At 37.6% G+C, this 16811-nt stretch overlaps 1 protein-coding gene across 1 annotated transcript in view; it reads left to right on the forward strand.

Annotated features, from left to right (window-relative positions):
- Window positions 1-16811, forward strand: part of LOC137401912 (nestin-like) — a 1051237-nt gene that overhangs the window by 835865 nt on the left and 198561 nt on the right. The window contains exons 8-9 of the mRNA XM_068088387.1: window positions 4081-4242; window positions 5420-5515. Of these exons, the coding sequence (XP_067944488.1) occupies window positions 4081-4242; window positions 5420-5515 (258 nt within the window). The remainder of the gene's footprint in view (window positions 1-4080; window positions 4243-5419; window positions 5516-16811) is intronic.

Raw genomic sequence — 16811 nt, forward strand, 5'->3', positions numbered from 1 at the left:
TATTGAGATTGTCTTTAACAACGCTTATTAAAAATATAATGTGAATGAGAGCTGCCATAGGGGTTGGCCACTGCTAGCATGAGGCAGAATTATTGCCGGGTGAAATGCTGAATGGTGTAGAAGACGAGTAGTCTCCTATGAAATAATTTGTTTAAATAATATTGTAGAGTTGAATGGTAAAATTAATAGAGCACCATGTTAAAAATAATGCACTTATACTATAGTTTATAATACTGAGCAAGAAGTAGAAGATTTAAGTTTGAGCTATCAAATAATATTTGATCAAATAATATTTTATTTTACCGTTTGGAAAGTCAAGCCGATGTTGACTGGTATTGTCAGCTTTTATTCTTTTCCAAGGAGGCGCGATTTCTTTAGCACAAAGCAACGCCTTTCGGGACCTTGACTAGTACCTGCCACTAGCTATATTACTATGTGTGACATTGGCTAGCAAGTGTCTATAAGTTATGTGCTGTTGTTGCTAGCTCAGTGTGAGTAGCTGATATGCTGGGATATTTAACATACATGTACTTACTTGAGTCTTTAAATATTTTCATTAACTATTTACTGTTTGTGATTGATTATTACTAAAATGTAATATAAAACATTGTACTTAGTACCTACATGTTAATCAACAATGGATATTTATCTTGAGTTCTATTTAATTGTAGCAACACGGATTGTATAAAGGTTTATTGTATAAAAAGTTGCTATTCGTCACATTACTGCCAGCGGTCACAATGTGAATATTTATATTGTCCGAGGCCATTCTGTTACTAGTAAAAGTAACATAATGTTTGTTATTTTATTATATGAAGTTAAGCAGATAAACTTCAACTTAAATACTAAACAGAAAGTGAAACTAGCGTATAACAAGGCTGTATAACCAGCCAATCATGAAGCTGCAGTAACAACTAGCTCCTGTTCCTTTATTCAATATCTTATAAATTCATCATGAATCACTGTTTGAATATATCTTATTCAGCTCAGCCAATCAGGAGACAGATAACATTATTATAACCAGCTACAAGCTATAAAAAAGCCTGTAGTAGTCAGAGCAGGTTACAAACAGAATAGCAACAGGTAAGTATAACTTATATATTATATTAGCATCTGTTGATATTGTACTTACTGGGAATAATAGAGTAGATGAGAGACACTGAGTCAGTGTGATTATAATATAACTCTGACCTCCTGAGACTATCACTCTCTACCCTGAGGAGACTCATAGAGTCTGTCATGTAGTGAGGTTAAGTTAAGGTCAGGAGTCTCTGGTCTCATTCCTCAGTCATAATCAGACCAGCAAACACTTCCTACTGCAGATATTTCATGTTTCTCAGCTCTGTCAGAGTCTGACATCCCTGGGCTTACCTTTAATACTCTGTAAACAGTGTCGTATAGTTTCACAGAGTCCCGCGACCAACAGAAGCGTATACGGGAGGGAGCTCGATTCCAAACAAACAGGCCACGCCTACTATTTTTATATAAGTTATAATGGAGAGGCCGCAACATTAATCAACAAAAACTACTCCCATTATGAGTCGCTTTTAAATTGATTGTTGTATTATGAACCACTTGAAAGAAAACAAAATTTCCTACAAAAAGCTGCTAATTAAGTTTTTGTAAAAACGTAAAGTAAATGCAAAAAAGAGCGGTATAGAGAGCGAGGTATAAATATTCCATTAGAGATCAGTATGTCGATCGGGTTTGTTTGGAATCAAGCGTTTTTTGTTTCTGACTTTTGTTCACGGGACTCTGTGAAACTATAGGCTCTGTCTGTAAATATCCAGGGTTCAGCTGCAGCCACTCTGTTATTGTTGGCAGCTTTCCAACTCTGCAGTTGAGTCACATTTTGTACTCATTTCTCTGACATATTTTACTGTTTGCAGCAGCTAATAGAGTGCAGTACATATGTTACAGTTAAACATGGGAGGACTGTTGAAGGGTTACGTGAGAGATAATGATATGGAGTTGGATGAGTTGAGGGCAGCCTTAGAGTCAGTCCAACCAGCTGAGCTACTGAGGCTACTGATTACTATCAAGCATGACTTACACACTGCTATTATGTTAGCTGCAGCAGGAGGCCACACAGAAATCTGTCGTCTGCTTCTCTCACCAATCAGAAGAACAGCAGACGAGTTGCTCTGGATGAAGTGGAAGTATGGACGTACAGCACTACACCTTGCTGTATGGTGGGGAGAGAGTGAGTGTGTAGAGTTACTGATAGACACAGTGAGTGATGAGAGGAAGTACCAGTTTGTAGCTGAGAAGAATGGATATGGTAACACAGCTATAACAGTGGCTGCAGCGCGTGGAAGGAGCAAGTGTTTAGAGTCCCTCCTCTACAACTTCTCCTCACTACAGAGAGACTCCCTATTAAACATACAGGATAACGATCTCTACACTCCACTACACAGGGCAGCATACAGTGGACAGACAACTGCTCTGAAGGTCATGTTAGGATCCGTGTCTCTAGTGACTGTCTCTTCACTCCTCAACATAAAGAATAAAGACAAAAGGACTCCATTGGAGGAAGCTGAGTATTGGAAAATGAAGGAATCATCAGAGCTGTTAAAGAGATGGCAGCTGGGTTCAGTAGTAGAAGGTAGGATTGTTATACAGTGTGATACCAGCTACTCACTTGAACTGTTCTACTGCTAAACTCTTCAGTCTCAGCAACTTTCTACTGAAAATCTAAACTAAATGCTAGTAATTCATTCATTGTATACATTTACTGTTGAACCCTGGGACATACCCTGGATAATTGCATCTCTATTTTCCTGTAAACTCACTGAGTCTTGCATAGACAGAGTGCTGCTTGTCTCCAGCCTCCAGCTGAACAGTTTATAGTCTGAGTATTTAAATTAATATTAATATTCAAAACTGGTAGGATTGAAGTGATGTTAGCAGCTCTTTAAATATCAACTCCTTCTGTCATGTTTAGTAGTAAACTGGATGACAGACTAAAGTACATATTGTGGCAGCATCTTGCTTAAATATTCAGGCTTTTAATCTATAACAATACTAATCTTTGATATAAATATTAAAATTAGGTTAACTTTTTCTTATTTTACAAACTCTAAGATAATGTGTGCTTCCATTTTCTATGGCAGATGCTAACAGGACCAGCTAGTGTGGTGCTGAGTTCTGTTAGAGTTTCATATTTACTGGTGCTGCTTAGAGAATTCATTATCAAACAGCAAGATTATAGTTTTACCAGTGGCTTGACACCTTAAGACTGGTAGACGTGAAATGAGCTTCATTTTCTTCTTAGATTTTATTCGATCTACACTTATCTTTAATATTTTATCTTAATAGTAGTAGCAGCTCGACCGCTACTACTATTGCAACTCTCGTCTCTTAAAACAAGCTGCAAGCTTTAGCAACCTGCCTGCCAGCCTTCTGCCTGCTTACCAGCCACATCTGCTGGCACCTGCTTTTTCTGTGTCTATCTTACCGTGTCCACCGCTTGCTTGACCGTGCTTGTCTGCCACCCAGTTTGCCCGCCCGATTGGCAGAATCAATCATGGTCATTTGTGTCGCTGCTGAGCTGACAACGATTTCTCGCTTTTGCCTCCTAGTAGACAATGGTTATATGTTCTGGTCATTAAATAGACGAATTGATTGCCCTGTCTGCAAGCAAGCCTGCTCACTCTCACTGAGTCCAAAAATGATCTCAAGCTATGCTGCCAAATCCACAATGATCACATGTTTCGCCTACAAGTCGACCACCATTGCGTGTTTTTGTGGCGAGTGTTTGATTTTATCGCACTAATATGGAGTTTGTCTGCCAACCGGCCACCCGTGTCAGTCAGCCTGCATAAATATCTGCCAACCATATAGCCGGGCTGATCAAGACAATTCTTTATGCTTGCAGCTTGAGTCTGAATTCTGTTGAGCATGTCTACCAGGCCGGCCTGTCTCTGCTCGCAGGCTCCTGCCTCTGTGCCTGCCTGCCTCTGCACCCCTCTTTCTATACACCCCTTTGCTTCTACACCCCTCCGCCTTTACACTTCTAGAATCGTCTGTGTCTCTACGGCTCTATGTACTAGCCACATGTTCTTTTTTATTATATTGTAGCATTGGAAGACGCTAAGCAACAGATAAAAACACTGCAAGAGAGACATGACCAGAAACTTTCCGCTCTACAGAGAGAAAGCGACCAGAAACACTCCGCTCTACAGAGAGATAGCGAGCAAAAAGTCTCTGCTCTACAGGCAAAAACTGAACAGCAGGCAGGAGGTAACTTCCTATGTAAATGTCTTACTAGTCCATTGTTAGTATAGTACTGAGGAAGAGAAGTCAATGGTGATAGACTAGTGAGTCATTCCTTCAAGTTGGTGTCTACATATGAAACATTACACTTCTTTACTGTCAGACAATCCGTAGTTCCTCTTCTATGACAGAAGTATTAGGAACAGTTAGCGCGATGTTGAATTTTGGCTGAATTTCTTATTTGCTAGTTCTTGGAGGAATTCTTACAAAAAACATTAAAATTTATTTTTGTGTTGCTTGGCTGGCAATAACTACAAAGTTTTATAACTTTTAAAATTATTAAATTTTTTCTAAGGAATCGCGGATGGCTTATGCGTGTAACACACTAAGTGCTGCTTCAATGCATCTAGTGGCCGGTCGTTATTCAGCCAAGGAAATAAGCTTACTTTTGAATTAGAGTGAGTGTATTGAAACTTCATCAAGCGACCAGCCTGCCGGAATGCATAGGTGTGCACGTTGAAAAAAGTTTTGCCTTGCAAGAAGCTCGAGCAAACTTGCAGCGTTTAGCTAGCTGAGCAGTCAAGCTATTATTAGTAGTACGCTGGCCTCGGCTCCTACGAAAAGCACCTAACAGCCTGTTTGCCCCACCTGCTTGGAAGTCAACAATCAACCTGTTTGTCAGCTTGTGTGATTCCATGATGCACTTTTGCTTTCAAGTAGATGATGATTGCGCAATTTCACTGCTGAGTACACTGCACTCCACATAATCTGCCTGCCTACTTGTGTGCAAGATTGCCAGCCTCTACGCTACTATATACAATGCGCATACAGTAGAGTATATTTATAGAACTGCTCAAGACTGAGCTCGGCCACCCACACTGCCAGGCCAGCTTGTTTCTTCCTCTAGGCACTTGCCTTTGCCTCTAGGCACTTGCCTCTGTGACCCACTCACTGCCTCTGTGCTACTACATATGTCCCTGCTTCTACACCCCTCAGTCTCTGCGCTACCATTTACATTCCTGCCTTTATGCCCATTCATTCAGTTCCTTCTGTAATTAACAAAGCATATGAAAGCCTTGTTAGCATGTAAATGTGCTAAGGTACATCTACTCACCAATGTATTCAGCACCTGCTGTCATTGTCAAATGTGAGCAGTGGAAGTGTTGAATATCTATCAGCAAGTTTTTTTTTCACTCTGTTGCAGCTCTGGATGACGCTAGACTACGAATAACAACACTACAGAGAGAAAGTGAACAGAAGTTCTCAGTTCTAGAGAGACATACTCAGCAGCAGGCAGAAGGTAACTTCCTATGCTAGTATTTCACTAGTCCATTGTTAGTACAGTATCAAAGGAGAGAAGTCAGTTGCTTCTGTAATTAAAAATGCAGATCAGAGTCAGAGTAGACAGATCTATTTACGTCCAAGTACAAATATAAGCAGTAGCAGTGTGGCACATGTAACAGAAGGTTTTTCATGCTCACTTTCATAGCATTGGTTCAAGCTACACAGCAAGTAACCATACTACAGGAAGACAGTGTAACCTATAAAATACCTACTAATATATATTATACTAGCTGTTGTATCGCTCTGATGGTTTGCTTCTATAAGGCTGTGGTTGATCAATCATGGCTCACTCCTGGTAGCTTTATGTGGATATGTTGATTCTGCTTGAGGTATATAGTGTGTGAGCATTTACTGCATAAGCTCAAGATGTTCAATCGAAATGGCAGCAGTTTGACTTTTACACTGCCTTTAGCATTTTCATAGAGATTCGTCATTGATATCTCCCAGCTCATCAGTAAAAGTAACCCTTGTTTATATATTAATTATAATGGGAAATATCTGTTTATTCAGAATCGTCTGCTACACAGAGGAGGCTGGAACAATTTGCTGCATACCTACAGACTCCTGGTGATACAAATTGGACAGGCAATCAATTTCACCACCCAGATAGTTAATAGTGTGTCAGCAGAGACTGACAATCTACCCAGACAGACACTAAAGATGCCGAGTGACCTACGTTTTAGCCCAACCAGCCAATGAGCAATGACAAAAGAACTGACCAGCCAGCCCTCAAACCAGAGGGCAGGCTTATAGTAAATAAAAACACGCGCGAGCTCCACTAGACATTGTCAAAGTGATCAAATGATATTGTTCTCTATATTGTAATACATCCTGCTTTTATTTTATTATCCTTGATTAAATATACTTATTAATTCAACCTTCTTTCTCCATCCATATGCAATGCACCGTTAGACTTTCTTTAACAACCACAATATATAACTAAATCTCTTTTAAAATTCATAACTTTGCTATATGAAGCAGCAATGGAGTCACATTGATGAACATGACTAATAGTTCTTAATTGATGAAAATAACTAGTCTCCTGGGTATTAAAATAGCCTTTAGTTTAATAAACCATAAGGAATTTGTTGATGACCTTAGGCTATCTCAAGGGGTGCACCATTAATTATAAGTTACAAGACATTGTCTCATACCCAGTAATGTAATGTCTGGTTCCTTATCAATCTAAATAAAGCTTATGGGTTATTTCATGAAACAGTCCACCAGATTAAAGTTTACTGTTTATATAATATGCAAAGAGCTGACGTCTGTCTCGCCTCCATTAATTGAGTTGAAAGGTGCTCCTTCCTGTCGCCATGATCTGGTGGAATTATTGACACAAATGGTAGAGATAAAATATATTATTCTCATGGTTTTTGGCATCAGCTGGCATTATAGGTGTTGCAACACTCGGACAAGACAGTCATTGACGTGGATTGTATACATAAGGATCCTAAATGTCAGGTTTATTTAATAAATAAGATATCAGGGGGCGTCGTGAGTATGTGGGGTGATCTGTTTTGCTAGGACTTAGATGCCAGCCATGTCTAGTGACCTGCTTCGTTCCCACACTTCGACCACCTGTTATGGTTGCTGCTATATATAAAACCAGATGAGGAAAAACATTCCTATAGCATAGTAGATAAAGAGGGAAAGGGAATCAACCTCCATTTAACCTCTTAGCTAAGCAATTCAAGCTGATTGGTACAGAAAGATTGAATTCACAAACTGGAACTGGTTTGTTATGAATATTGTCCCAAGCCATATTGTGCAACAAGTAAAGCGCATTTGCTCAACATGATGTTTACGCCTGATGCACCTTGATAGACTAAATTACCTTAAATAATAAATTTAATGATGTTTGCTAGCACAGTGTCAATTATTCTGTCAATAAACAGTCTTTAAACAATGTATAACACAGATCAAAGGTTAGTATAGATGATTGAGATATCTAGCAAGTACATACAAGTTGTCTTCATGCTACAGACTTGTTCTACATTGGTTTAGAGTTACGACCTCGTGTTTTAGATAGAAAATTGTGAAGTGGTAGCATTGTGACAGCAGACCTGTGGTAAATACAAATAATACATGAAAAAAGAAATACAATGAATGTACACAAAGAATAAGTAGAAATACATCACATCTACCAAAATGTACTCTGCAGTAGTCTAACATTGGTTTACATGCTTTCGCAAAAGTTGACTGAAGAAAAAAACTTGGTATTTTATTTAAAATTCTATGAACTGGTTAAAAGTTTACACTTACTATTATAAGCCAATAGAGAGAAAATAAAGAGAAAAGGTAAGGAGGTACATCACAGTGTACATAACCTATACATATACAATACAGTAGCCTACTACCAAGTACAGTGTTTATCAACAGAGACTCAGAGGAGAGTTTATTTAATTATGGTAGCACATCTTGACAGGATCCTCAGAGGGTGACGCTGTTGCTAAGGGAAGAGAACTTCTATGGCAAAATAAATCTTACATGAAAACACTAATAACAAAATGGTTAATCATGAAATTCTACCAATAAAGAAAAATAATAAAAATGAAATAAAGCTTGAGGAACCAAGTAAGGGCTCTGGTAATAAAGGTACAGTAGATGCTCTCGTAATAACGTAAGTTCCAGATTACGTGAAGAAGTTATGTGAAGTTTTTTGCGTACTACGTAACATGTTTTATACAATGTAAAGTGTCAAGTCGGGTGTGTTTTTAATTTCAACTTGAATGTTAACATATCATGTTGCATTTGCTAGAAAAATAATAACACGTGTCAAGGGTTACATTTATTATATTTACAACTTCCAAAACATTATAGTTCATCGGGATAGATCGTCAGATGTATCACGATGAACTATGATGTATCAACAAAAATGGGAATAAGTAAATGCAGAATTGTTTATAAATACTGAATATCGATAGAATGGTGCAGGTGTTACAGTGTCGGTCAAATAATCTGAATGTCACGAGTTGGAGTATCGTCAAAGGTTATCTGTTATCCTAACCTTGACCCCTGCATACAGATAGACGACAAACAAGTAGTACCTCTTATAATATTATAAATATTTTGTTGTTTCGGTTTATTGGACATGTATAAAATATTTGTTATTAGTTTTACTTTGCAGAATATACTTTGTTGTTTAGGAAAAATAGGCAAATCATGCATTGTTAATAAATATCGAAGATGTGCATTTCCCATGGACTACTTATAAAATTACAGCAACCATGGTTCATGGAACCAGTAAGATTTAGCGGTTAAAAAAAGAAAAGTTATCCATGCAAACCAATAATACAGCAGTTATGGTGCAGCCGACCAATTAAAAGAGTTAAGTATAGTTTTTCCTTTTTGTATGGCCCAAAAGGTGAGTTTGAAAGGATATTGGATCAGATTAGCCAATTTACCTGTATTTCACTTCCTTATAAATCCCTACATTGTAAACCTTCCTGGATTGTATGATTTAAGTTGTAGGAGGGCGTACTGTACTTTGAAGTATTACTACTGTGTTAAACAAAGAACTATTCTTAGCCTGAGGTGGCTAATCTAATCCAATACAATCCTCCATCACCAGAGACCCGGCCCTTTCATGAAGATGTGGTGAAGATGTTGAAAAGGCCGAAGGAAGCACACATGACTCACTAAAATGAGCAGATGGTCATCTGACAAGGGGACCAAAGAGAGCCTCCCCTATTGGCTTCGGAAGACTGAATCTGGCTTCTGAATGAAAGAAAAACAATTTAGGGGACAACCCCAAATTTAAAGTAAAATTTGTAGGACTTTTCCAAGTAAAAATTATTTGGTCAAACCATAGTTGCGTAGTATAAAGGGAGCCAGTTCTTGGTGCAAAACGAAAGCAGGCAAAAACCATTCCATGTTTGTCTGGAGAAGCTTGGACAGGCACCAGCCACAATAGAGCTAAGAAAATGTCCCAACATGCAAGGGACGCGGTCTGGGAGCCAGGAAGATAAAGCAGAGCTTGAGAAGAAAAAGCAAATATCAAAAGCTTACACTTTCTATGCATTCAGTAAATAACTGGAAGGCCAACTGCAGGAGATCCGAAGGAGCCAGGAACTCGAGCAATGATCGTAACAAGACAAATTTCCAGGCGAGCCAGCTGAGCCCGTGAGTCCGGCACTAGTCTAGCTTCCTGGCTGCTACCAAAAAACCCCTGGAGTCAGTAAGTACAACTCCTGGCCGTGAAATTTTTTCCCTAAAGAGTTTTACCTAAAACAGCAAGTTGTTTGGCTTTTGATTGGTTCCCATCTGGTTCAAATCGCATGAACTGCACTCTACTTATGCATTGAAGATATTGTAGACTTGGTAATTGACATGCAAGCATATTCACACACAGGATTATAATGGACTTGTCTCCGCATTGTAAGATATGTTCATTGGTAAATTATTGAAGATTGTTATATAAAAGATGTTATGTATGACTACAGGTACCATAAATTACCACTTTGTTTATAATATATTAATGTCTGTTTTGTGCCGTCGATCAAAGACAAAGTGTCGAATTCCTGTTCAATCGTGGACGCGGTACACACGATGCCGATTAACGATCACTGCTACATCACTTACAACTTTTTAAGTATAGTATTGATATTATTAACCTATTAGTAATACCTTCAGAGCTCATAACATGAATATTCATTACGCGTAAGGAACCAAGGAGCCAAGATTTCACAGCCATAGGTAAACTTGTTGGAAAAAAAAGTTGCTCCCCAGCCAGCTAGAGACGCTCGGCCACCTGAACGTTAAGGAGAGTTGGAGTGGTCAGCTATGGTGAGAGTCAATGAAGAGCACATCGAGCACAGGGTGGCATGGGTCTGGGTAGCACAGGGTGACGGAGGGGGGTGGGGGCTTGGGTAGCACACAGTGGCACTAAATGAACAAAAAACCTAATTAATATTACAGAATGATTAGGGTGTTAGTACTTTCGGCCATGATTAAATTTGGTAAAATTACTAGTACAGTGAAACCTCAGTTCTGAACACAATCCGGTTCAGGAGGTTGTTAAAAAACCGAGTTGTTTGAGATCCGAAAGAACCTTTCCCATTAGAATTAATTCATGTAAACTTTAATCTGTTCCAAGTCGAGAAAACCACTTCAAGAATGTATTTTTCAACATTTTACACGGTAAACTGTACACTGCATACTGTAAATAAAAACCGGCAGATAAAGATTGCGTTTAATTTTAATAAAATATTTATTATAATGATGAAAAAAGAAAACAAAAAGTAAACAATACCTATGTTTTGCTCTCGAAACATTGAAAACCTTAAAGGTTTAGATACAATAACAAACATTGCAGAAATTGATAAGGAATTGGCAAAAAGTGAAACCAATCAGTTACATAAAAAAGTGCGTAAAAAATAAGCATAAATAAACAGCAATGACCCATTTATTTCACATGTTTGAAGGATAATCCTCCTACTAGTCGCTTATAGCAACGTCGTTAACCGTATAAACCACTCTACAGCTCTCTTCTATGCTGTTTCTGGAGCTGTTCTGAACGCCTACTCGCAATGCACATGTTCTTCTTTGTTCGAGAACCGAACTCGTGTTTGAGATCCGAGATGAACAAGTCTCAATTTATTGGTCGATAACAGAGTTGGTTTAGAGCCAAAGTGTTCCAAAGCCAACTCATAAACATACTAATAGCTAGTTGCTAGTTGTTTTTGATGTGGTATGCATGGACATCAATTAATAGAAAAACATGGAGCATCATGTACATCAGGGAAAGTGATTGATGCTCTGCCAATATGTAGGCAGGACTTTGTTTTAGTGTTTTGTGTAAAATTAGCTGTAGTGGGTGATATACAGACACCAACATGCCTGTTCAGGTGGCTGTATATCATTAAACATGATGAGGAGGGTGGGGAGAAGTATTCTTATGTCTGCTTGTAAGAAATACAACAGCAAGTAAATGTTGAAAGAGTAGGTCAGCCGGAGGGTCCAAAGGTAATCATAGTTTGACTTGAGCCAAAATGGTAGATGATGATGGTGAGGTAAGAGTAGCTCCTGTATGAATTGTTTGATGTCAAACCGTCTGCCTAGCAGCGGAAACAAAGTTATGTCCATCAATTGGCCCACTGAGTTACTTGATGTGCTTATTGATTATTCACATGAAATATTACTCATGTAGAAATCATTGCTCTTGTAGACCATGTATAGGAATGACATCTTATACAGGGATGATTTACCACAGCTCCTCACCCTAGTATCAATAATAGTTATATTAGACCAGTCAGCATATCCTACTGATGGCATAAACAGATAATAAGATATCAGTGGATTTTGTAGTCAGCAATTCATTTATTTTATCAAACTCTTGATGCAGCCATGACTAGTCATCTGCTTGGTTCACACACTACAGCCACCTGCTGTGATTGTCACTGTGTATAACATCAGATAAGCTATGAACATTCTTATAGCAACGTTCATAAAAGAGGAGAAATAACCAACCATCATTTGAACTCTTAGCTGGATCATCAATACAAGCTGAGGGATACAGAATTATAACAATTTGAAAACTTGTGATTGGTTTGTTTACTATAAATGACAGCCATACACTGATATCATTGACTCATTGAGGTTTTCCAGAACTTTATATACAAATAATCACTTGCCTGGTGTGCATACCTCAACATCCTGTTGGATCTCTTTGTTTATATTTAATACTAGCTGTACACTGAACACATGCCAGGATGGTATTTAATGTTTGACAACCAATTGACAGCAAATAAACAATAGAGGTTCCAAAGTTTGCTTAGTGTGGAAGGTTGGTGAGTAGAAAGCGGATGATGACTGGCGTTTTTATTGCATAGCTCAAAATTACATGGCTGACATTATGCTGTCACTGGAGAGAAGACTATTATATGTTAAGAGAGTAGCTCTATGAAATGCTCTATGTTTATATAAATATTACCAATTATGAGCAATATTGTTACTAATTGGCATGCTTAAGAAGGTAGAGAGATGTAAATTTCTCTAGAAGATCCTTTTGTAATAGATGGTTTACAGTAAAACTTTAGATGTCCTTTATAGCAGCTACCGAAGAGAAAGTGAAACTAATAACAAGCTTACGCTAGTCAGCTATATGTACTTTAAATGTCCTTTAGAGCAACTACTGAAGAGAAAGTGAAACTAACAACAAGCTTAAACCAACCAGTTACCTGTACTTTAGATGTCCTTTAGAGCAACTACTGCAGAGAAAGTGAAACTAACAACAAGCTTACACTAACCAATCAAATGTAGTTGTTAAACATTCACTCAGCCTTTGATGGAAACAATATGGAGCTGAAGGTACAATTCTATTCTCGTGTCTCCACGAGAATAGAAAACCCTACAGGATGAAAGTATTTGAAGGTTATAAAACTTCGTGATTTCGCCAACAGTCAATTCTGCGAACTATGGAATTCCGCAAAAAATTATTTCTATTTTTATTCATAAGAGAGAATAACTACTGCTTCAAAATTTAAAACTAGCCGCTAAACATAAATACTAAGCGTAGTTGAGTTCCAAAACCTTTTTAAAATCCTTGCTGGCACTTTGAGTTAACCTCATTGATAATGCATCACATTTCCTTACAAAATTATTCAAGGTTGTCACAAGATATGCAGAATGGCGTCATTGCAAAAGTAGCCGCTAGGCAAAAGAACTAAAGGTAGCCGAGTTCTAAAACTTCTTTAATATCATTACCAGGGCTTCAAGTTTTATTGCTATTGCATCGAACTTCTTTACAAAATTATTCAAGGTTTTCACAAGTTATTCGGCATGGCTTCGTCATCGCAAAAAATCTCTCCTACAGTCTTTTGACATTGAAACCAACTCCATCAACCTCTACTACCGGTAATGATTCTAATCTGGTCATTATGGGATGTATTTGATTTGCAATGCAGATACGTTTTTCCATAATTAACTGCGTTAGTTAACTCTTTTGTTTAAAAACTGATCGCTTTAATTAAATATTTCAGCTAATGTTTTTGTACTTTCTTACCACTTATTAGTATTTTCTTGTTTTTGTGTCTACTGCAGATTGAAAATGAAATATAACCTATTTTGATTACGAAAACTAGAGACAAGTAAGAATATTCATCAAGGCAGGAATATTGGCAGAGAAGCAACCAGTCAGCCTAGACCCCTTCAACAACATCAACAACAACTCCTTGATATCGCTGCAGCAGACATGATTATATTATATATTTTATTTTATGTATATATATTATAATTTATTACAAACTCGAGTGTACAAATAAAATATTTCAAACACAAATAAAATTTTACAAACGATGAATGGAGTAAATATAAACGGTTTAGTCCATATGGCGGTTGTCTAGCAATAAAATTAAACTGGTACTCTTGATAAGTGAATACTAGCGTGTAATGGTGCTCTCCGACTAGTAATTTTGGTAATAGCAGCTCTTTATCGCTGTCACTGTCTGGGGTAGATGTTTAAAGCGGTTCTCTCGCTACTACATGGCTGTTAAGGAAGTTATCATCAGAACTCTCTTCATGGCTTAATACTATTGCAAAGTTTTGCCTGTTGGCCAAAGATTTTTGCTCGTAAAAGCGTTTTTGTTCCGCTTTTCAAAACAGATATATTCTCCTCGGTAGCAGCAGCAGTAACTTCTACCTATATAATTTCCAGACCTCCCTTAATGATTCGTGATCTTCCAAGAATGACATCTACCACCCTTGCAGTCATGGTGCCTCCGTGTATGATGAAAAATCTCTCTCTCACAATATAACAAATAATGAAGCGGTAGGGATGGAAAAAATATATATTGTGCTTTACCAAAAAACTAAAGTAAAATTCAACTAATTTAGTAAATCGTTTTGAAAAAACTCATTACTTACCACATGTTGTTGGTTCATCAAAGGCCTCCAAGTCTATGAATATTCGTGAAAACCTCTGAATGTAGCAAAAATATCATAGCTTGGCAGGAACTACACATAGTTGTAAGCTAAATAGAAACCGAAACACGCAATGTGCACATGCGTAGGGTTAACTCTATTGCTGGACGCAATAGAGTTATCTCTTTGTAGAGATTGATAGTGTTCAGCTGCGAATAAATTAATCCGCGAATATCCATGAAATGGCAATTTTCACGAAATTTAACTCCGCGAATAAATTCATCCTGCAGGTCATAGTGTATATTATAAAACTAATTATAACTAATTTATTAGTCACACATTGACAGACAAAATTATCTTCAGGCAAAGAACGACATTTGCTTGAATCGTTTCATCTATTCTGACAATAAACACTCTGTAAACAATGTAACAGAGCACAGAGTAATGTAGAGCAGATGTAATCTAATCTCCAATCTACATCTACAGTAATCTACTGATATAATGTAGATGATTGTGATATTTAGCAAGTACCAATTGTACTCCCTTGACCGACATTTTTCTCAATAGTTTGGAGTTACGACCTCGTATTTTATCTTGTAAAAAACTGTGAAGTGATAACATTGTGACAGAAAACCTATGGTGAATACAAATGCTAAATGATAAGATAAAAATACAATGAATATATATAAAGAATAAGTAAAAATACATCACATCTACCACGATGTACTCTGCAGTTGTCCAACATTTGTTTACATGTTTTTACACCAGCGAAAGGTGAATAAAAGAACAAAATTGAAATATTATTTGAAATTTAATTTATTTCTTAAAAGTTCACCCTTACCAATAAAAGCCATTAGAGATTAGAGAGAAAAAATGTGAGGAAGTACATCACAGAGCAGTAAATAACCTATGCATATACAGTAGCCTACTAACATGTACAATTTTTATCAACAAAGATTCAAAGGAGAGTTTATTTAACTATGGTAGCACTTCAAGACGGTATCTTCAGAAGGTATCACTGTTGCTAAGGGAAGACAACTTCTGTGGAAAAATAAATCTTATATGAAAATTCTAATAACAAAAAGGTTTATCAAGAGAATAGACCAACAACAAAAATAGTAAAAATGAAAGATAAAATCCACGCAAGATATTCTTTCCTGGAACAAATTATTTACATTTTAGGAATGCGTTCTTACTTTGAAGTATCACGACCTGCATGAAACAAGGAACTACTCCTAGCCTGAGACAGTTAATCCAATACAATCCTCCATCACCAGAGGTCCATATCTCCCATGAAGATGTAGTGAAGACGTTGAAAAGGCTGGGGGAAGCAAACACGGCCTTCCGAGAGGAACGGATTGCCATCCGACAAGAGGACCAAGAGGAGTGTCCCCTTTATGCACGAGAAGACTGAGTCTGGCTTCTGAATAAAATAAGGAGAGGGGACAACCCCAAATTGCAGGCAAAACTACAAATACCAAATACAATGTTTATCATTAGAAACTCAAAAGAGAGTTTATTCAGCATTGGTAGTGCTTCATGACAGTATCTTTAGACCGTAACACCAATGATATACAGCCTCCGAAGGATAACCGACGGCTATAATGTGGGCGGGGCTTAATGATCAAGCTCTGTTGGGATGAACCCGAACACGGCACAAAACAAACAAATATGCTGAATAAAGCCTCTTGTAAATTTACAAATACTATGAACTATAGTGGTTATTTTACTGATCTGTTGAATTCATTTTGTTGCCAAATATATATAGTATCCCAATATTGTCGCCGTTATAATCAGCTAGTTGCCATTCACAAGCATTCGTGATATTAATAGTCACAATCGTAGAATAGCCCAAATTTGGTTTTGTTTTTAGATTTTGAGTATTAAAACTACACTGCACAGCTTTGCGTGCTGTCTCATCTTTTTGGCCAGGTAAAACAATGTGACAACGGTGAAAGATTTTGTCATTTTATATTAGGGGTGGCAAGGTATTAATCAAAAACTAGGAAAAAAAGGCCATTGTTCGGGCGATTTTGGGTAAATTATATTCAACTTTAAGTATATATTACGAACTTACCCAAATTCAAAATTAGTAAAAGTATGTAATTTGAAACAACTTATTTTGCATGGATCCATTATTTTGGTTAGGTGTCACCCCTACATTGTAGAAATTCAAGGTTTGTTATTGTGAACCGCGGTGTACTGACTGAATGAGCTAATGAAACGATAACAGCGAGTCGTGTTTTCCAAAACCTAACAAGGCAACGCGACTGCCCCGCGAGAATTTTGTGTTAGCTCCGAAACACAGGCTATCACACTCCCAACAGAGCTCGATCATTAAACCCCGCCCATATGACAGCCGTCGGCTATCCTTGGGGGAGGGGGTTGTA

The sequence above is a fragment of the Watersipora subatra genome, chromosome 8 (genome assembly GCF_963576615.1).
Source record: "Watersipora subatra chromosome 8, tzWatSuba1.1, whole genome shotgun sequence".
Classification (NCBI taxonomy): Eukaryota; Metazoa; Bryozoa; class Gymnolaemata; order Cheilostomatida; family Watersiporidae; genus Watersipora; species Watersipora subatra.